Here is a 21,281-nt window from a genome sequence, read left to right as displayed (position 1 = left end):
GTGGCTATTAGCCAGGATGGGCAGGGATGGTGTCCCTAGCTTCTGTTTGTCTGAAGCTGGGAACAGGCGACAGGGGATGGATCACTTGATGATTCCCTGTTCTGTTCATTCACTCTGTGGCACCTGGCACTGGCCACTGTCAGAAGACAGGATACTGGGGTAGATGGACCTTTGGTCTGATCCAGTATGGCCGTTCTTATATTCTTAGACTGAGGTTTCAACATGTGTTACCTAATGTGTTAAAAAGCACCTTGAAAACAGACACAGAAAGCAACGAGTGAACCATCAGAGCACAGGAAAGGAATATCCAAGGTACACATGGACCCAAACCCAACCAACTCAGTAGCACCAGAAAAGACTATGCTCACATGGTGCTGTCTTGGTGCCTCCTGGGGGTGACAAAGAGCATCCGAGTAGGCCGGGCACTGCTAGCGTCGGGGTGGGCACTCCATGGCTTGGCATAGCTGTGGTCCAAGAAGACCAGGTCCAGCTCTCTCTCATGGACAGAGAGCTGGAAGAGCAACGAAGTTCCCATCCTCCTGGCTGAAGTCTGGAAGTCCCGCTCGCTGCCTCGGTACGACATGTCTTCTGGGACGTCCCCACTTCTAGCGCCAATGTAAATGCTTCTTCCGGCTCCTCATCCTGCCCACCTTGCTGTGGGACAACATGGGAGAGAGTGGTAAACACGCTGTGGGGAAATGGTCCTTGCTGTATTGCCCCGTCCTCAACACAAATGACAAAAGCCAAGCCCAGGAAGAGCAGCCACCCCCTCACCAGACCCCAGGAGACAGACACCCCGGTGGCACGTTATTGCACCCAGCTCCAGCCCCATAACACCCTCAGTCAAAAAAGCCAGTACCCTCATGCCCCTTCTGATATCCTGCAGGCAGAGCATCCAGCACCGCCCCCTCCCAAATCCCCCCTTAATGCCCCCCACAGCCTGACCCCCTGCTGCAACACCCACCCAGGCAGCCAGCCTCCCTGCCACCCCGGGCAAGAGGAGTGGGGGGGGCGCGTGCTGGGATAGGGGTGCTGGGGGGCAAGGGGAATGGGGGACAGGGCAGGGGCACTAGGGATGGGGGCGCTGGGGGACAGAGCAGGAGGCTGGGGGTAAGGCGGGGGCAGCGGGGAGGGGGCTAGGGTCAGGGAAGGGCAGGGGGCAGTGGGAGGGAGTAACTAGGTGGGGGACGGGAGGAGCTGGGGGCGGGGGCGCTGGGGGGCAGAGCAGGGGGCTGGGGTTAGGGTAGGGCGGGGGCAATGGGGGGACTAGGTGGGGGCGGGAAATGCTGAGGGGCAGAGGCAGTGGGGGTGTTGGGGGCAGAGCGGGGCGGGGCTCAGTGGGGAGACTCAGTGGGGGCGGGGACGCTGAGGGAACTAGGTGGGGGCGGGAGGGCAGAGCGGCGAGGACGGGGGGACCAGATGGGGCGGGGCGGGACTCACCGCGCGGGGGGGGGGCCGCACCCCGGCTCTCGGCGTTTCACTAGGCCTCGCCGCAGCCTCAGCCGCCCCCGCGCACTGCGCATGCTCCGCTCCCACAAGACCCGGAAGCAGGAGGCCGGAGCGGGGCCGGTGGCGCTGAGAGGACCCGGAGGGTGGAACCTTCTCGGCTCGGAGCGGAGCTGCCGGCCTGGGGCGCTCAGAGCCCGGCGCGGCGGGACCCCACGGGCAGCGCTCGGGGAGCTGCGGGCCGGACAACGGGCCTGAGACACCCGCGCCGTGGTGCCCCCCCGCCCCTCCCCCACCGAGCCCCGGGTCCCCCGCCCAGACACAGCCCCCCCCCCACCGAGCCTGGGGCCACCGCCCGGACACAGGGACCCCCCCCACAAGACCATGTCTGCTCTGCCCGGGCGGTTTTTCGGCAGTACGACTAGGGCCCTTTCTGAAAGGCGGGTCTGGGATGTTTTCCCCACCACCATCAGCAGCCCGACTGGGGTCTAGTGTTTGTGCTCATGTTTCTCACCGATTGTTTTAGTGACCAGCAGGGACTCAGTTATGGGACTGAAATGACACCGCATCTTCTGGGCACCCTCCTGGGGTATTTGTTTTCCAGTCTGATTGGAGCTAGTGACCGGGAGTGGGAGTTTTGTGAGGCAGTTCTCCAGGTGAAGGAGGAGTAAGTTTGTTCTCAGTAGTGTGTGTTCGTGGTGTGCTTGCTGCTTGACTGAAATATACCATGTGATCTGCACCCACCGGCAGCTCCCTGCCCCCCAAGCCCTTTAGCACCCATCAACCCTTAGAATCATAGAATATCAGGGTTGGAGGGATCTCAGGAGGTATCTAGTCCAACCCCCTGTTCTAAGCAGGACCAATCACCAAATAAATCATCCCAGCCAGGGCTTTGTCAAGCCTGACCTTAAAAATCTCTAAGGAATGAGATTCCACTGTGGGATTAGAATGTGAGATACTGAGCTGATTATGCTGGGAGTTGTGTGTGAAGGACTGGCCTTGGGCTTGTTCTCATTGGCCAGTTAATTGTAAATAGGATACAGGTGTGTAGGATAATTACCCTATGGGTTATAGCTGCAGCTGTGTTGATTTGATTAATCAATTAGCAATTGATTGTCTACCATATTGTATATAAGAGCATGCTGGGAAATGAATAAATGGATATGCATACACACACACGCTGTCTCTCTCTGCTTGGGCTCTGTTCCTGCTCAAGTGCGATGCAACATTCCACCACCTCCCTAGGTAACCCATTCCAGTGCTTCATCATCCTCCTAATGAAAAAGTTTTTCCTAATATCCAACCTAACCCCCGCCCCCCTGCAACTTGAGACCATTATTCCTTGTTCTGTTATCTGCCACCACTGAGAACAGCCGAGCTCCATCCTCTTTGGAACCCCCTTTCAGGTAGCTGAAAGCAGAATGTTGGGAATAATTAAGAAAGGGATAGATAATAAGACAGAAAATATATTGCCTCTATATAAATCCATGGTACACCGACATCTTGAATACTGTGTGCAGATGAGGTTGCCCCATCTCAAAAAAAAAAAAAAAGATATATTGGAATTGGAAAAGGTTCAGAAAAGGGCAACAAAAATTATTAGGGGTATGGAGCGGCTTCTGTATGAGGAGAGATTAATAAGACTGGGACTTTTCCATTTGGAAAAAAGGCGACTAAGGGAGGTGTAGCAGGGTGGTTACCAGGGCTGCCTGGAGGATTCAGGGAGCCTGGGGCAAAGCGGGAAAGCTGCAGTGCTTGTACTCACCCGGCGGTGGTCCAGGTCTTCGGTATTTCAGCGGCAGGGGGGCCCTTCAGTCGCTCCACATCTTTGGCAGCACTGAAGGGTCCGCTGCCGAAGACTCGGACCGCTGCCAGGCCTGGGGCAAATTGCCCCACTTGTCCCCCCTTCTCTGGATGGCCCTGGTGGTTACCCTCCCCAGCCTGAAGGGATTGGAAAAGCCCTGTAGAGGGCTGGAGCTCGGGAAGGGAGCAAAACCCTGGCTGATTGGGGGAATTGGCTGCAGCTGGGGCCATGCCCCAAACAGACCAACCGAGCCTTATAAGAAGGCCAGGGCAGCCAGAAGCTCAGGAGTCTCTCTCTGCTTGTAGAGAGAGAGAGAAGGGTCTGGCTGCTAGGGAGCTGAGCAGGGCTGGGGTGCTCCAGCCTGGAAAACCCCCAGGCTGTGGCCTAGCTGAGGGCCTAAGACCAGTACCGGGGTTACAGAAGGGCAGCCCAGCTAAAGAGAGAGGCAGCAGGTCCAATTCAACCTTGTCTGTGATGAGTGGCTGACACTGCAGTCTGCCCCAAGGAGTGGGGCTAGATGGTGACTGGCAGTAGCTGTATGGTGAGGTGAGGATAGTGGGTGGGGGTTCCCTGGGGAGTCGCTAAGACTGAGGGGTTACTGCTAGGGGACAGCGCCCCAGATAACAGGGCACCGGGTCTGGGAAGGACACGGGGGGCCAAGCGGTAGCAGGACACTGGCCTGCAGTGGGCCCTCCAATGGCTGGAGAGCTAATTTCCTGAGATGACCAGCAGGAGGCACTGCAGGGTGAGTCCCCATGCTTACAGGGGGATATGATAGAGGTCTATAAAATTATGACAGGTGTGGATAAAGTAAATAAGGAAGTGTTAGTTACTCTTTCTCCTAACACAAGAGCTAAGGGTCACCAAATGAAATCAATAGGCAGCAGGCTTATAACAAACATAAGGAAGTATTTTTTCACACAGCGCACAGTCAACCTGTGGAACTCTTTGCAAGAGGATGTTGTGAAGGCCAAGACTATAACAGGGTTCAAAAAAGCACTAGATAAGCTAATGGAGGATAGCTCCATCAATGGCTATTAGGTAGGATGGACAGGGATGGTGTCCCTAGCCTCTGTTTGCCAGAAGCTGGGAATGGGCAATAGGGGATGGATCACTTGATGATTCCCTGTTCTGTTAATTCCTTCTGTGGCATCTGGCATTGGCCACTGTCGGAAGACAGGACACTGGGCTAGATGAACCTTTGGTCTGACCCAGTCTGGCTGCTCTTATGTTCTTATGCTCTTAAATACCAGCATGTAGCTTGTTTCAGCCACATAACTGGCTACTGAAGCAAGATGCGTCCCATGATAAGGAGAAACAGGGCACTTAAATGGTCAGGCTGAAAACCCAGGCCTTATTGAAGTCAGTGGCAAAATACCCCTCCACTTCAAGGGGGCAGAATTTCTCCCTCAGGGTTTGCATGGGTCCCCAGCAGCCTATCACTCTGCTTAGGAAGTTTCCACAAGCTGCTGAAATAAGCAGTAATAAATAATCAGATCTTCTGTTGACTAATTGCTATTCTCTATCTCCAGGGATCTCAAAGCACTTAAACATTAGTTAAGCCTCACACTCTAGCTAGGTACATTTTTCAGGGAATGAAAGGACGTTGTCTGAAAATGATAACATTTTGAAGACTTGATCTAATAATAAGTAAAGTGACTCAAAATACAGAACAAAGCTTCATTTTAAGAAAGAGGGTGCTTATGGTTTATTTGCCCACCAGTTAAATGTAGCCAACTCTGGAGAGTAGCTTGGCTATTGTTTAACAACTCGTATCAACATTACATAATGTTTTAGGTCAGATAGTGAACAAAGCATTTTGTTCAATTGAAAAGGCAGGCCGAATGCAGCTACCAGAGTGGGAATTTGTTCAAGATACCAGAAAGTGTCCAGGTACTACCAATACCCAACATGGTCAGCACCTCAGGTTTTATCTCAAAAAAACATATCACTGATTAAACAGCTGAACATAGAGGCTTCCATTCATAGACCAGCTTTCCTTCCTATTATGGCATCACTTCCTGGATACACTATTTGACCCTTTCCTCTATATGATGTCACTCCTTGTTCTGATGTACTTCCTGGAAACGGAAATCGCATTCCGTACAGACAGGACTTCTGAGACAAAACCACCAAGTGGCATTAGGAGGTAAGCTGTAAACACAGGAGTTATTACTACTAACAGCGCTCCAGTGGGACAAAAACAGGGCTGGGGCAGAGTGAAGGGGAAATAAGAAAGAACTGAAGGGCTTGCATCGTTGCAGAATAAAGCCATTTGCTGGGAAGAAGGGAGAGCCACAGCAGAGGTGGGACAGAAATGCTACACCTCGTCATTCTGTCTGCTAACATCCCAACTGCAAAATTCACCACACCTGACTCTCACGTGTCTGCCAGCTTCAGAGGTAACAGCAATTTGTTCAGCATTTTCCAGGAGATAACTGATCATCCTTTGCCTTTCTAGGGTGCATTTTGTTTGAGGATCACAAAGTGGTCTCTGGACATTAAGGGCCTCCTTTTCCTAGCTGGGTGGCACAGGGGAAATGAATCTACTAAGTATAGAAAGACAAGAAGCCCCTTTGTGCAGCTGGGGATTGTAACAAGGCAGGATTCTCCCCATCTTGGTAAAGACTCTGCCACACTCACATATCTTTTCTGCAGGTTTATTGTCCAAACTTAAACAAAATCTCACCCTGGCTACAATTCCCAGGGGATTTCCCCCCTTTCCCTCTCAGACTCTCACGGCTGCCCCTCCCCGGGAAGTCCTGCAGCTCCTGGTTCCTGCTTCTGTGCCCTGTTCCAAGAGCACTACCCCCTCAGCTTTTCTCCCTGTAGGCCCCCTTTTAGACAGTTCCTCTCAGGTTCTCACTGCCTCCCCCCCAGTGGACTCTGGCAGCCTCTGAGTTCTCACTCACCTGGCCTCTCTTTCCCCAGGCCCAGGTGCCCTCTTTTAAAGTTGGATCTGGGTCAGTTGATGTGACAAAGTGCACTGGCCCTGCTCTCTCTGAAAGGGCCAATCTCCCCCTTTGATGGGATCCACAGACTTTGGGGTAGAGGTGGGCTGGGGGGTGGAGTGTCTCAAGGATTCCCCAAGGGAAGTGCCTTCAGGAGCTAAGAGCAGCATTTTAAGGGGTCTGCCTGAAGCACAAAGCAGGTCAAAACTAAAGCAAGAGAAGAAAATGTAGATTTGTAAACAAGAAGGCTGAGATTTCAAAGCCCCCTGGGACACTTGGATGCCCAGATTTCAATAAAATGGATGGCAACTGGCCATCCAAATCCCTTAGAAACTTTTGAAAGTTTAGACTTCTGTACGGCATTTGACTTTCAGGGCTGCCCTGTTGTCTGTGATATCCAAGGGGTCAGACTAGATGAGCATAGTGATCCATTCTGACCTTGGAATCTATGAATTTAAGAAATAGACTTGAGATGGAAAAGACCTATTCACTCATCCAGTCTGTATTCCTCCCAGTGCAAGGTTGTTCCCCGCAAAAGCAGGCTGGGGTCAACACTGGATATCATAAGAAAAAGAGACCTGACCCAGCGAACACTGTAAATGGGCTGTGTTCCCTCCTCACACACACTTTCAGACACCACCACTTCCGTGGAGCTGCATGCTGGGAATCCATGGTATGTCTAATTTCTCTTAGATGTCACAAGAAGTACAAGAGTTATACAGAAGGAACAGGATCCCACTTGGAATGAGGTAAGACCCTGTGAGCAGGTTGTGTTATAGGTGTATCTCCATATATCTATCTCATAGAACTGGGAGGGACCCTGAAAAGGTCATTGAGTCCAGCCCCCAGACTTCACTAGCAGGACCAAGTACTGATTTTGCCCCAGATCCCTAAGTGGCCTCCTCAGGGATTGAGCTCACAAGCCTGGGTTTAGCAGGCCAATGCTCAAACCACTGAGCTATCCCTCCCCCTGAAATGTTCCCCCTCTTCTCCTAACACAGCATGTGCCTGTGCGTGCGCACACATGGCTCTGAATTTACCATCTTCCTGGGGTTTGCATGTATTATGGTTTTTATAACAAAACAGAAAACTCAGCCCAAGCTTTCTCCCATCTGGTTGTCAAATGAGTTAGCAGAAATTATTCCTAGCACCTGCCACCAGCTCTGTGGCTCTCTACAGGGTCCTAGAACCTGACCTTATCATATAGGTCCCTAAAACCTTTGCAATCCATGACTGAACCACATATGAATATCTGAAACCTACAAGTACAGGGTGGTCAAAGAAAAGATTGGAATGGGTGGGATATACCAGGGTACAATCCAGACCAGTGAGCGGCTGTGTCACTCCTGTCCTGTAACTTAGGATGCCTTTGCAGTGCCTTGCTGCTATAGCTTCCAGTATGGACTGCTCTCAAACAGCCACCAGCGTGCAAGTCACTCCCAGATGTTTGCACGTCCTGCAGCCTGCCAGCGACACTTGGGTTATCTTCTGTCTTTTACCAGCCATAGTTATACTGCAGGGTGACCCCAGCACACCCCTAGTCCTGGATTTCCCCCCAGAAATGTATGTCTTGTACTGACCAGCCCTCTCCTGGACTGTCCAAATCTATTAAGTCCATTATTCCTTCAAGGGAATAATATACACACAACTTACCATCCTAAATGAAGTTATCTAAGCACTTTAACTTAAACACACTATATCAGATAAAACAATAGAACAAGTGTATTAACTACAAAGGGTGAGATTTTAAGAGAGTACAAGCAATGAGGCATAAAAGTCTGAAAGGCTTACAAGAAAAATACAAGAAAGATAAAACATGTTCTAGTGTCTAATGTAACAAACTATATTAGTTCCAAAGCAATGTTTCTCACCACATGCCTCCAGCAGCATTACTGACCAAACTCTTCATGTCAGTTCCCCTCCCCCAGAGTCCAATGGCTGCTTCCTTTGTTTTCTCAGCTTCAGAGAATGAGATGGGTAGGGAGAGAGAGGGGGGTGCCTTGGAGTGTTTTCCCCCTCCTTTTTATAGTTTTTAGTCCCTCTTTGAAAAGCATTCCCAGCTAAAAACCAGGAGACAGGCAGTCTGCAGGAAGAAGGAGACTTCATGCTGTTTCTTTGCTAAGATGCAGATCTCTGTCCCTGTTTCCCTTCCTTGCCAAAGACTAGACATTTGGTAGGTAAAGACCCATTGGCTTTGCTGATACCTGGCTGGCATGTCAGCTTGCCATTTTGTCTTTGAGAAACTGGTTTAACCACTCTCCAGATTGATCTGGGAAACATACTTCAGTCATGATTTCAGCTTATGTTCATAACTTTACGTATAATGTTACTATGTGCACTTTACCATGATAATACTGACCAGCAAATTATCAGTTTTCAAGTGATACCTCCAAGCATGCTTTGTACAAGGTTTATTACACTAGTGTGTAGGGTGTGAATATATGGGTGCATTCTGTCACGATAGGTCAGTGCATCCCCCTCAGGCCTCTGTTTCAGCCTGGCAGACTCCATGCTGTGAGCACATTTGTCAAGTTTAGGCTCAATATTGGACAAAGGTTTCTAATGATCAGAGGAGTGAAGTTCTGGAGCAGCCTCCCAAGGGGAGCAGTGGGGGGCAAAATCCTCCCTGGCTTCAAGACAGCTTGATAAGTTTATGGTGGGGATGGCCTGATGGGGCTGCCTACAATGGCATGTAGCCAATCTGTGCTAGCAGCAAATATCTCCAATGGTTGGAGATGGACACTAGGTGGGGCGGGCTCTGAGCTACTACAGAGAATAATTTCCCAGCTGTCTGGCTAGTGGGTCTTGCCCACATGCTCAGGATCTAACTGATGGCCAGATTTGGGGTTGGGAAGGAATTGTCCCTGGGTCAGTCTGGCAGAGACCCAGGGACGGGGGGTGTTTCGCCTTCCTTGCAGCATGGGGCACGGGCAGAGGTGAAAGTAAGCTGGTACGGTTCGGTACGGCATACCGGCAAGAGCCAGTATGCCGTGCCGGACTGGACCGGCTTCCGTGGCAGTGATTTAAAGGGCCCAAGGTTCCAGCCACTGCGAGGAGCCCCGGGCCATTTAAATCACCACTGGAGCTCCGGCAGCCGGGTTCGGGTGGGGATTTAAAGGACCCGGAGCTCCAGCCGCTGCAGGGAGCCCCAGGCCCTTTAAAGTGCCGCCGGAACTCCAGCAGCCGGGCTCGAGCGGGAATTTAAAGGGCCTGGAGCTCTGGCCGCTGTGGGAAGCCCCGGGCCCTTTAAAGTGCCACCGGAGCTCCAGCAGCCAGGCTCCTGCGGTGATTTAAAGGGCTCGGAGCTCCGCGGCGGCTGGAGCCCCGGGCCCTTTAATTTGCCCCGGGTCTCCCAGCCGCCTCTGCAGCTGGTAGCTCCAGGGTGATTTAAAGGTCCTAGGGCTCCCAGCCACAGCTGGAGCCACAGGGCCTTTAAATCTTGAAAGGCTCCGCCTCTTCCGGTTGAGGCCACGCCCCCGCTCAGGACTCTGGCATACCGGTAAGTCCTTTAAGTTACTTTCACCCCTGGGCACGGGTCACTTGCTGCTTTGAACTAGAGTAAATTGTGGATTCTCTGTAACTTGGGGTCTTTAAACTATAATTTGAGGACTTCAGTAACTCAGCCAGAGGTTAGGGGTCTGTTACAGGTGGGTGAGGTTCTGTGTCCTGTAATTTGTGCAGCAGGTCAGAGTAGATGATCACAATGGTCCCTTCTGGCCTTAAAATCTACGAGTCTAAGTTCCCCAGGCCACAGTGCATCTACACTGCAAAAAAAAATCCCACGGCAGCGAGTCTCGGAGCCTGGGTCTACAGACACAGGCTCACAGGGCTCAGGCTACAGGGCTAAAAATAGTTGTGTAGACATTGGCACTCAGGCTCTGAGACCTGCCCCTTCACTGGGTTTCAGAGCCCGGGCTCCAGCCCGAGTGGAAATGTGTCCATGGCTATTTTTAGCCCTGTAGCCCGAGCCCGGTGAGCCTGGGTCTATAGACTCACTCCTGCAGGTGTTTCTTTGCAGTGTAGACATACCCAGAATAGCAGACTGAGCAACATGGGTTAATAAGAGAAGAGGTAAAAACTGAGCCCACAGGGAAGCAGTGACCCAGAGGGAGCAGACATGAAACAGGGGCCAATCAACAGCCCCCAAGGGACTGGTCTTCCAGCTGTTTTTCATCAGGCAGTTGCAAGGGGTAGCACAATTGATTTGGAGGCCCTCTCACAAGGTCTGGGGTTTTCCTGACTGCCAGCCCAGGCTTCCTTCTACAAACTCACGAGCATCCCCCACTTGGTTGGAATGCTTGGTTGGGCACTATTTATGTTTAACCTATTTATGTTTAACCTGGGCAACAATTCTAGACCTGCTTCTCTTTGTCTCCTTGCCCATCTCCAGGGCTTGATTCATGTCACTCCGGTGTAAATCGGGAGTAACTCCAGTGTCCGATCAGGATCAGACCCACAGTGCATGGTAAAGTGTGTATTGTGTTGCTTCCCCTGCAGACACTGGTGTGGTTCCTGAGTGATCAGCCCCTGGACAGCGCCTCCTTTGTGGACATACAACTCCGGGAGTGGGGTCACTTGGCTACAGAAAGGTAAATCGTCAACAGCAAGTAAAGACGGAGCCTCTTGGGCAATTTTGGGGGAGGGCCCTTCTTGATCCTTTTGCAGCCTTGTGTATCCACACGTACTCCCACATCCCCATGCACATACTACAGTATTTTCCTTCCAGCCAAGGAGACCAGAGACCTTGTTGTTCCTTCTTCTAAAGCTTTGTCTCAACTAGGAACGTGGTCACATGTAGCTTGGATTCAACACATGCCAGCTAACCCTGACCTAAGCTTTGCTGCCTTTCCTGGGCAAGACAAAGACTAAATGGTCATTTCCAAGTAGCAACAATTCTGCTCTCCCCCCAAATACCCCCTCGCAATTGGAATGTACCTGCCCCTGCCCAGGACGCCTCTCCCTGCAAAGAGTGGAGTCTGGCACTGAGGAGTCTAACCAAGTCTTTTGTATGGCATTAATTGCTGGGCCACAGGGCTCTATCCTTTAAAAGCAGAACACTGGCTACCATTCTCACACCTTGAGACCCTCACTGAGTCCATCAGGGTGAGACGCCCTTCCTGGGATTGGTGGGGGGAATGTTAGTGCTACTGACAAGCAGATGTTTCTATCCTCCAGGGATCTGGGCTCTGCTACTGTATTTCTAACATCTCTTGCTGCAAAACCAAGCAGCATCCTCACCCTGAAGGACCTGCCCCTTCTGGACGGTGGCCACCAGCCGACAGGCGTAAGTAAGAAGGGTAACCCTCACTTTAGAGAAGGGGCATCCTGTGGTCTTGTATAGATGCAACAAATGAGCCAAAGTTGTTATCGTAACCCAGTCATTGTCCAAGGTCAAACAGTGTCCAAAAATGTCCAGGGTTTAATATGCAGAGATCTCAGCCTGCTTTGTACCATGGCAAACCCATCAGGAAACAATATTTTAACCTTTTACTATAGGTACAGAAAATAGGGGGGGAACAGTGAAAGCATTTGAAAGGGAAAACATTAAGTAAGGCGTTCCTTTGAACCACATCCCTTGTTCCCGTTCCCCTTAGCTGGAGAGAGTTTTTAGAAGGGAAACCTCCCCCTTCCCCCCGTGTTTAACAGTCTGTTAGATAGTATCGAAGATGGTAATAACTGTCCTTGGTGTGGGAAAGAAGTTAGTTGAGCTGGCTGGAGCTGCTGTCAGTCCGATCCCATTTCATCCCAGGTAGGGGTTGGGATCCAGCCAGAGCCGGCAGAGTGGTGATGTCATCTGGGTCCGTCTCTCTGGCCTGGTCTGGTTAGGACATCGCTTGGCATCATGATGGTGGCATCCCAGGAGATGGGCGGGGTGGCAGCCATAATGATAAGCTCACTCCAGTAGCCAATTTTTCTCCACAAAGTCTCTTTCTTTAAGGACCCTGTGAGGCAGTGCATCAGTGTAACAGTGCCCCCTCTGGCCAAGCATGGCACAGCCTCTGGGCTCACAGCCTAGTGAGACTGACAGTCTGTTCCTGGTGACTGGGAGCCTACCTTTTCTCCACTCCCAATTCCATCAGGGGGTGAGTAGGAGAACCCAGGCCGGCCCAATCCACTCGGTTCCACCTTGGGCCCTTAAGCAGGATCAGTATTCTTCAACTTTGACAATGTCCTGAGCTCCTTCCTACCTTCTCCTGGATCTCTGTGGGCTGTCAGTGAGTTCGTCCCGTCCTGGGCTGTTGTCTCTGGGTGGCTCTTTGGTAGCTTGCTGGCAGGGATGGCTCCAGGCACCAGCGCTCCAAGCGCATGCTTGGGGTGGCAAGCCGTGGGGGGCGCTCTGCCGGTCGCCACTAGGGTGGCAGGCAGGGTGCCTTCGGCGGCTTGCCTGCAGAGGGGTCTACTTGTCCCGCGGCTTCGGTGGACCTCCCGCAGGCGTGCCTGTGGAGGGTTCGCTGGTCCCGCGGCTTCGGTGGACCTCCCGCAGGCGTCTGCCAAAGCCACGGGACCAGCGGACCCTCTGTGTTTGGGGCGGCAAAATGTCTAGAGCCGCTTCTGCTTGCTGGCAGGAGCTCCTTTCTGCAGCCTGCTCGCTCTGGTAGCCACCCTGCCCCATTGCTTCCCAGCTGCTGAGAGACTGCCAATCAGTAGTGGCCGGCAGTACCTATATTAACCCTTTGGTTACTGGGCTAATATAGGGTACATGCATCCCATGACAGACCCACAAAGGGATTGGTGGGTAGAATAACCCATCCCCTCTTGTTACCAGGCATGATCTTAAAACAGTCCTTGAGTTATATCAGGAGGCCTCTTTGTCAGGACTAATTCAATCTGTCTGCCTCCTGTTCGGACTTTTGCCCAGCAACGTTTGTTCTTATAGGTAATTGTGACGTCTTATAAACTCATTCTCACTTTTTACAGTTGAATTAGAAATTAGGGTAAATTTGTAGGCCGAATTATCAGAATGGTGTTGTCGTCAGATGTTACCAGTGTGGTGCTCTGCTCTGTTCAGTGTTGATATCAATCGGCTCTGTGCGTGTTCCCTCTGTGTGCTGCCCCAGCTCTGCGCAGATCGCTGACACAGCAAACCCCGAGAGACCCCCCAGTGACCACAGACTCTAGTAAGGTACGAAGGCACCCGGCCAGGTTTATTGTCAAACGAAGCACAGAAATAGTTCCCTCTAGACTTTACAGGACATACTACGAATATGTGCCCCCTGGCAATCAGCTCAGTCGGTGGCGGGACTTTCCACTGCCCCCGAGGCTGGACAAAGACATCCACTCAGAGGTGCATTCTTATACAGAGGTACAAACAAGTTACACATCACTCCTGACGTATTGAGGTGCAAGCTCTCTACGTAGCAAGGTGCTGCCTCTCACCTTGTACGTGTTGGTTCGAACAAAACAACTCTATCCATCATATTATCTTTTTGGCCCTGTCATTGGGATGGATCAGCTTGTTCCTTGTTATCCATGTGGAGTGTACAAGTATCCAAATGTTCTGATATCTGGTGTCCAGCACCTTTTAGGTATGTCTCTTTTTGCAGCATCAGCCCTTTCCTTGCCCGTTTCTGTGAGCAGGGCCTGCTTCTGGCTCACAGTTTAACTTTGCTTTATGTTAGCAAAGTCTTGATTATTACTTTAGTTCAGGCCTCAGGCCTCATATCGGGCCTCTGATTCAAGGGTTTATGTTTCAGGGCCTCATCTTTCTACAAGTATAGCTTTTTATTTTTATTTAACGTGAATTTAGTGATGTTGTTTTACACCACTGTGAGTTCGGCTCTGGTGGCTATAGTCTCAAATTCAATAGAGTTACCTCTGCCACTTGTTTCATATCTAGAGCATATAGGAACACATGAACACCAAGGAAAGTAACACAGACACTCACAAGAACCAGGCCTAATATCTTTTATCAATTTTATTCAAGTTACCAGCAAAGTTACGAATATCACAGCATATACAAACCCTAGCTATATCCATGCACGTATTATAGCTACAGTCATACTCACATCCTCCTAGACAGTGTTAGAGTCTGATGGGTCTCTCCTGGATTGATCATCAGTAGAGGGATGGTTCCTGCTGGAGTTTTCCTTATCTGTAAAATGGGTCTAATGATTGTAACCCAGGTTAATGAGTCTGATGAAAAAGGGAGCCACACGTGTTGCCAGGTAGATGAAAGATGGTTAAAACTGTAGTGTGCTCACCTTTCCAACGGTGTTGAGCCTTGTAATTGGGCGAACCTTGGGGGATGAAAGACTAACGTAATCGGTGGGACGATGAGAGGAGGACAACTCTGTCTGGGGGGAGCGTGGGCGATCCCCCGACTGTCTCCCCTGTCTGGGGGGCGTGTCAGGTGGAGACACCACCAGTTAGTAGCTAAGGATGCAGGCCGTTGAAACCTCTGTGGCCAAAGCTGAGGGACACCGGGTGAGGGGTCTTGTTGATGATTAGCTGCCCTTGCACCATCCTGACCCACCTGACAGTGGGTATGGAATCCTGTAATCATTGTCTGTGAAGCACTTTGAGATCCTCAAGCGAGGGAAGTTGAAGAAGTGAAGAAAGTCTGTGGCATTGCTCAGAAGAGAAGAGTGTTATCTACTAAGTTTCACTCAACCTGCCCTGTTCCTGTAAAGCACTAAAGCAGAGGTCCCCAAACTTTTTTTTGCTGAGTCCCCCTTTGAATATTCATGTCCCAGGCACGGCCCCCTCGGCACAGAGCAAAGGGGAGACCTCGGTGGTGTCCAGTTTGAAGCCCATGGGGAAGAGGGGGGTGGAACCCCCACATGGAGGGAGGAAGCTCACACATCCCTGTCAAATCCCAGCTGCCTGGAGTAGGAACTTGTGTGCATGCTTGGTGGTTCCGCCCCCTCCCAGCACACATGTGCATGGGCCAGGTGTGGGGCCAGGACACGGGCACCGCAGCCATGTTGATTCCCAGCACATCAGCAGGGGAGGGAGGGTGAGGGTGAAAGACAGAGAGCTGGGGGTGTGGGGGGTGACTTCTTGCAATGCTGTGCGGGTCCCGTGGAGCAGGCTGGGCAGCAGGATGGCGGGACAGCACTGTACGTGCTGGGTAATGGTAACAGGGATGGGGACCCCAGGACCAGTCTCCTCACACTCACCCTGCCCCAGGGCACTTGGGGGTGGAGGCAGGCACCTGGGGAATTGAACCAACACACACTGGTTACCCCAATGGCCCCCAATCTTTTTACCTCACGGCTGGGTCACGGCTCCAGGAGGAGGGGATGTGGACATGGATAAGGGGGCCCCTGCTGGGAGAAGGGGTGGGTTTGGTAGCAGAGCCCCAGGGCCGGCAGCCAGGACCCTAGGCACAGGGCCAGGAGTGGAGCCCCAGGCGCACAGCCGGCAGCTGGGGCCAGGAGCGGAGCTGAGCAGCGCTCCTTCCCTGCCCCCTCCTGGGGACTGGCCCAGGCCTAGCCACACACCCATGCATGTTCCTCTGTGCCCCCCTAGAGGGACGCGTCCCACAGTTTGAGGATCTCTGCACCAGCTGAAAAGCCCCATGCACCCTTAGAGTAACGTATAGTGTTTGGGGCCATTACCGTATTGCAAACAAACAGAATCTGCATGGGGTTTGTGTGCAACTATGGAATGAACTCTGGGAGGGTACCCTCTGCTCTTGGGCCTTGAATAGTGTCACCACACCTACACCCAAACCAATGGAGGTGGTTTAATTCTATTTGTTGTTGAATTTCAGTGTACCATCAATTTAAGTGCCTCCTACACCCCTCCAGGACTCAAGGCCATAGGGGAGCCAGGAAAACAAAAAGCCAGTGGTGAAAGTAAGTGAGCATCTGCTGATCGGACCTTCCTGTGCTGTAAATGTAATTTATCATGTTTACATTTTCCAGATCAACTTGGCCTCGGTTTCTTGTGAGGGGAGTTTTCTTGAGTTTGGGGGAAAAGCATGGAGGGGGGAGGGGAAAAGTACCCCAACCTGACTCCATCTCACACATCCCCACCCCATGATGAGTATGTGACCGTTCCCACCAGTTCCAGAGACCATTATGATGCCCATTTCCTCCCTGTGCCATGTGGAATTATCTCCTAAGAGAAGTGGTAGAGGTCCCATCGCTTGCCTCATGTAAAACTGAACTGGACAAAGCCTTGGAGAATGAGCCACCTGGGACAGCACCACCTGGCTCAGGAGAGGATGGGCAAGTGATCTGATAAGTCCTTTGCCAACTCTAATCTCTGTGGGCTGGGGCCACACTGCGACTTTGGGAATCATGGTCTAGTCCCTACTTCCCCCTTGCTCCCATGGGGAAGTGAAGTAGCAGCCCTTTGGCTAACATAGCTTGCTTCCCTCTCTGCACCAGCACTTGGACATGGGCTGACACAGTGGGCAGGAATTACATTTGAGTGATACCTGTTGAACGTCTCATGCTGCCAGTACCAGAACATCCCTGGAGTTTCTAAATATTATAGATGGCAATTTCCTAAACCTAGAAGTGCAGCTTCTAACATGGAGGAATTCTATTTTAGACCTCATCTTAACAGATAAAGGGGAACTGATCACAGGACTAAAAATTAATGGTAGCTTAGGTAGAGAGGATCATGATTTGATCACCTATATAATGTGCAAACAGAATAAAGTCCTGACAAGTTAGACAGACAGACAGACAGACAGACTTGGTGCTTTAAAAGAGCCAAATTCACAAAACTGAAAACAATTATGATCCAAATAATCTGGGAGGAAGAATTTAATCAGGAAAATATGAAAAGTCATTGGAAATTGTTTAAGAATACTATAACAGATGTCCCAAAAGCCACAATACCACAACCAGGAAATAAGGCCATACCAGTTAAAAAAACCAACCTGATTTAGAGGTGAAGTGAAGGTGCATATGAAAAAAAAAAAATACATAACAAATGGAAGACAGGGGAAGTTGATAGTAATGAATATAAATCAGAAGCTATTAATTGTAGAAAATTGTAAAGGGAAGCAAAGGGAAAGAAGGAGAAATCTATGGCCAGCAGATTTAAGGACAATAAAAAGGAGATTTTTAAGAATATTAGGGACAAAAAGAATCCTGACAATGGTATTGGTCCATTATTCAGAAGTGTTCAGTAAATATTTCTGGCATGCATTAGGGACAGAATAAAAATTTATTTGGGATGTAATTTCTTCATATGGTGATAACACTCTTTCCATTCTACTAGTATGCCATGAGGATGTTAAACAGAAGCAAATAAATTAGACATTTTTAAATCAGCAACTTCAGATAACTTGCATCCAAGAGTTTTTAAAGAGCTGTCTTAGGAGCTCGCTGGACTGTTAATGTTAATTTTTCAATGAGTCTTGCAATATTGGGGAAGTTCCAGAAGTCTGGAAAAAGGCTAATATTGTGCCAATTTTTAAAACAGTGAATGGGATTACCTGGGTAATTATGGGCCTGTCGGTCTGACATTGATCCTGTGCAAGGTAATAGAGCAGCTGATATGGGATTCCTTTAATAAAGAATTAAAGGCGGGTGATATAATTAGTGCCAATCAACATGGGTTTATGGAAAATACATCCTGTCAAACTAACTTTATATAATTTTATGATGGGAATGATATAAAATTAACATGGCACTCAGTAAATGGATTAAAAACTGGCTAACTGATAGGTCTTAAAATGTAATTGTAATGGGGAATCATCATTGACCGGGTGTATTTCTAGTGTGGTCCTGCAGGGATCAGTTCTTGGCCCTATGCTATTTAACATTTTTATCAATGACTTGGGAGAAAACCTGAAATCATCCCTGATAAAGTTTGCAAATGACACAAGAATTGGGGGAGTGATAAATAATGAAGAGGACCGGTCACTGATACAGAGTGATTTGGATATACTTGGTAAACTGGGCACAAGCAAACAAGGTGTGTTTTAATATGGCTAAATATAAAACAAAAAATGTGGGCCATACTTGCAGCACAGGGGGACTCTATCCTGGGAAACAGTGACTAACTGTGGGGGCCATGCATAAGGTCCCAGGAAAATGCTGTGGCCAAAATGGCTAATGTGATCATTGGACGCATAAAAAGTAGGATTTTGAGCAGGAGTCGAGGTTATTTTATCTCTGTATTTGGCACTGGTGTGACCACTGCTGGAATACTTTGTCCAGTTCTGGTGCCCTCAATTCAGGAAAGATGTTGATAAATTGGAGAGGATTCATAGAAGAGCCATAAGAATGATCAACAGATTAGAAAACCTGCCTTATAGTGATAAACTAAATAGACGGAGCTCCTTGAGTCTAACAAAAAGGTTAAGAGGTGACTTGATCACAGTCTGTCAGTATCTACATAGGGAACAAATATTTAATAATGGGCTCTTCAGTCTAGCGGAGAAAGGTATTACACAATCCAATGGCTAGGAGTTTAAGCTAGACAAATTCAGACTGGAAATAAGACATACATTTTTAACAGCAATAGTAATTAACCACTGGAAAAACTTACCAAAGGTCATGGTGGATTTTCCATCACTGGCAATTTTCAAATCAAGACTGGATGTTTTTCTCTCAGTCCTCCCCCGTCCAGCCCATATGCAGCCCCTGACCCCTTGTGCAGCCTCCAGCAACATGGGTAGCCTGCTCAGGGATTTATGGGATCTCCTTTTAGCCCTTACCCATCTGTGTAGGTGGGCAGCAGGACTCACACTTGATCCCTGTGAAGATCAGAGCTCACCCCCCCCCATTGGCACAATGTGGTACGTGTGTATTGAGATCATGCAGACTGCATGTAATGGGGCATTTATAATGGGACATGCTCTTAGGCTCTTCACATCCAATGGTCTGTGTCCCAGATTCTCATTTAACTGCTTTGACCCTGAACACTCTGCAGGCACAATGTGTCAAACCAGTGAAATTAAAACTCCCATGTCTGACACCGTCCTTGACAAAGCTGCCGAAGGAGGAACAGAGAATGTTTGTTCTGACTTGCTCTGTGGGAAAGGATTATTCTTCCAGGTCATCCACCCCAGGCCAATCCATTCCCTTTCTGACCATCTCCAGGGGCACACGGTGGGGTCACCACAGCTATCCGGAGTATCACAGGAAAGGATCATCAGAGGGAAGGAATCAGCAGCAGAATAAATTCCAGAAGAGAACTCGCGGACAAAAAACAGGACTTCCAGGTATTGCAAACCACAGCAAGATGAGATCCGTCAAGGAGAGATTTCCCCCCCCCCCCAGCCCAATATAGCCCAGGCCCAATGGTAAAGGTGGTCAATGCATGGGTCTCAATGGCCAAGTCAGTCCTTTTCCCACAGCGATAGACTTAGTGTGCCAGAATTAGTTCCCTCTCCATAGTAGGATATGAGGATCCCAGCCATATGTTCCTTCATCCATGGGCTTCATCCTGCTACCTTGGTTGGAGCTGATGCCTTGGGAAATGGATATTATTATTCTGGGGATGCTTTGCCATTAGCATGTCCCGCCTCAGGTCAGGGTGGTGTTGGGACCAGTTTGAGCAGTGGAGCCCAGCTGGGCTAACAGAACATCTCTGCCCTGAGACCCTTTAAATCATACCGCTGTATTTCTCACTGCAGGTGCGTGTGAGGATCATTGAAGGCCGCCAGCTCCAGGGAAACAACATCAAGCCCGTGGTGAAGGTCTTCATCGGCGACCACGTGTACAGGACGAGAATCAAAACAGGGAACAACCCCTATTTTAATGAGGTGGGTTGGCATCATGTGGTTCCACGCCTGCTTTTGTGGACTTATCAAGCCTGTGCTGGAGCGGGCCCTCTAGTCTGTGAGCCATTTTCAAATTCAACATAGGATGGTCCCAGGGCACCAGTTCTTGAGGGAGTTGGAGATGAGATTGAGGATGGATGCAGCCATCCCTGTGAGTTATAGGCTTCCTCCCCAGGGTAGTGTCTGGACTGGACTCCTGAGGGGACTAATATGGGGTGATGCATGTAGGGTTGCCAGCCCTCCAGGATTCATAGAATCCTAGACTATCAGGGTTGGAAGGGACCTCAGGAGGTATCTAGTCCAACCCCCTGCTCAAAGCAGGACCAACACCAACTAAATCTTGGAGTATAAGATTATGTCATGTGATGAAACCTCTGTGAATACATCCAACCAAAATTGACAACCCTGGCTGCATGTGAGTGAAATCCCGAGCTCCCCAGAGAGCGCAGGCAGGTTTGGGACTGCGCTAAATTTACCTCTCCCTGTTTTTTTCAGATATTTTTCCAGAACTTCCATGAGACGCCTACTCAGCTCTTTGACGAGACCATAAACATACAGGTACGATAGTGAGACCAGAACCCCTCTACATCTGGAGCTGGCTTCCTGCATCTCACAACTCACTGGCAGGACCTTCCCTGCTACTCCAGGTATAGGCCAGATGAAGGGCAGGAGACACCTCGCATCACTTCTCTTCTACCTGGTTGACCTGAGTCTCCCCTTTTACTCTCCTGGCACTGGAGAACCTTGAAGCACCCTCCCCTCTAACTCTTTTCTTCTAACAGTTGGTGTTGAGTCTGTTTGCTGATGGGCTAAACTTGATGTCAGTCAGTGTTAGTGGGCCATTACTATGCATTTCCTGAGCATACTCAGTGGTGTCTTCTGACTGCATAAGAATTAACCATGGTTCATACATGGCTATCACGGGACACTGTAACATGAGTCTTGGTACAAGGGTGGAGTGGGTCAAAGCTTCTATAGATTAACAAGGGTTTTTTGTCCTGAGATGAGACTAAACATATTGCCCCAAGCCAACTCCATCTAAGGACAGGAAGTAAAATCTTGCCCCCACAATAGGCTGTTTTACTGGTGCTGAATTCAACAGACAAAACTTCAGTTGTATGCAAGAAATTCCAGAAAACTGGAAGAGTGCTAATGTTGTGCCAGCATTTAAAGGTTATGTCTACCCTGCGAAAAATCCCAGTGGCAGCGTGTCTGAGAGCCCAGGTTTCCAGCCTCAAGCTCACAGGGCTCGCACTATGGCACTAAAAATAGTCACATAGATGTTCCCACTTGGGCTCTGAAGCCCACCCTCTGCCCTGGGCTCCAGCCCATTTGGGAACATCTACACAACTGTTTTTAGACTGTAGCACAAGTCCAGCAATTCAGT

General features: G+C 49.9%; 2 protein-coding genes across 20 annotated transcripts in view; one reads left to right on the top strand and one right to left on the bottom strand.

The window, feature by feature from the left end:
* KANSL3 (KAT8 regulatory NSL complex subunit 3) overlaps positions 1-1,578 on the bottom strand; it is a 62,702-nt gene extending 61,124 nt beyond the window's left edge. For 4 of the 5 annotated variants that reach the window (XM_039523839.1, XM_039523841.1, XM_039523843.1 and 1 more), the window contains exons 1-2: positions 1,441-1,578; positions 369-654 (exon numbers count right to left, since the gene is read on the bottom strand). In XM_039523839.1, coding sequence (XP_039379773.1) covers positions 369-583 — 215 coding nt within the window. In that variant the 5' untranslated portion in view covers positions 584-654; positions 1,441-1,578. Of the gene's footprint in view, positions 1-368; positions 655-964; positions 1,101-1,440 lie in introns of those variants that run through there. The other variant, XM_039523840.1, reaches the window with a different exon arrangement.
* A 3,512-nt stretch (positions 1,579-5,090) lies between these two features.
* FER1L5 (fer-1 like family member 5) overlaps positions 5,091-21,281 on the top strand; it is a 104,783-nt gene continuing 88,592 nt past the window's right edge. For 8 of the 15 annotated variants that reach the window (XR_005593618.1, XR_005593617.1, XR_005593619.1 and 5 more), the window contains exons 1-9: positions 5,091-5,399; positions 5,515-5,652; positions 6,895-6,950; positions 10,699-10,790; positions 11,377-11,485; positions 15,917-16,001; positions 19,212-19,333; positions 19,748-19,876; positions 20,390-20,452. Coding sequence is in view for 12 of the 15 variants with exons in the window: in XM_039522364.1 (XP_039378298.1) it covers positions 5,568-5,652; positions 6,895-6,950; positions 10,699-10,790; positions 11,377-11,485; positions 15,917-16,001; positions 19,212-19,333; positions 19,748-19,876; positions 20,390-20,452 (741 nt within the window). In the remaining 3 variants the exon portion in view is untranslated. The remainder of the gene's footprint in view (positions 5,400-5,514; positions 5,653-6,894; positions 6,951-10,698; positions 10,791-11,376; positions 11,486-15,916; positions 16,002-19,211; positions 19,334-19,747; positions 19,877-20,389; positions 20,453-21,281) is intronic. The other 7 variants (XM_039522358.1, XM_039522360.1, XM_039522362.1 and 4 more) reach the window with 2 other exon arrangements.

Source organism: Mauremys reevesii, linkage group 2, assembly GCF_016161935.1.
Source record: "Mauremys reevesii isolate NIE-2019 linkage group 2, ASM1616193v1, whole genome shotgun sequence".
Classification (NCBI taxonomy): Eukaryota; Metazoa; Chordata; order Testudines; family Geoemydidae; genus Mauremys; species Mauremys reevesii.
The sequence above is the reverse complement of the archived record's forward strand: the minus strand, read 5'-3'. Positions and strand labels throughout refer to the sequence as shown.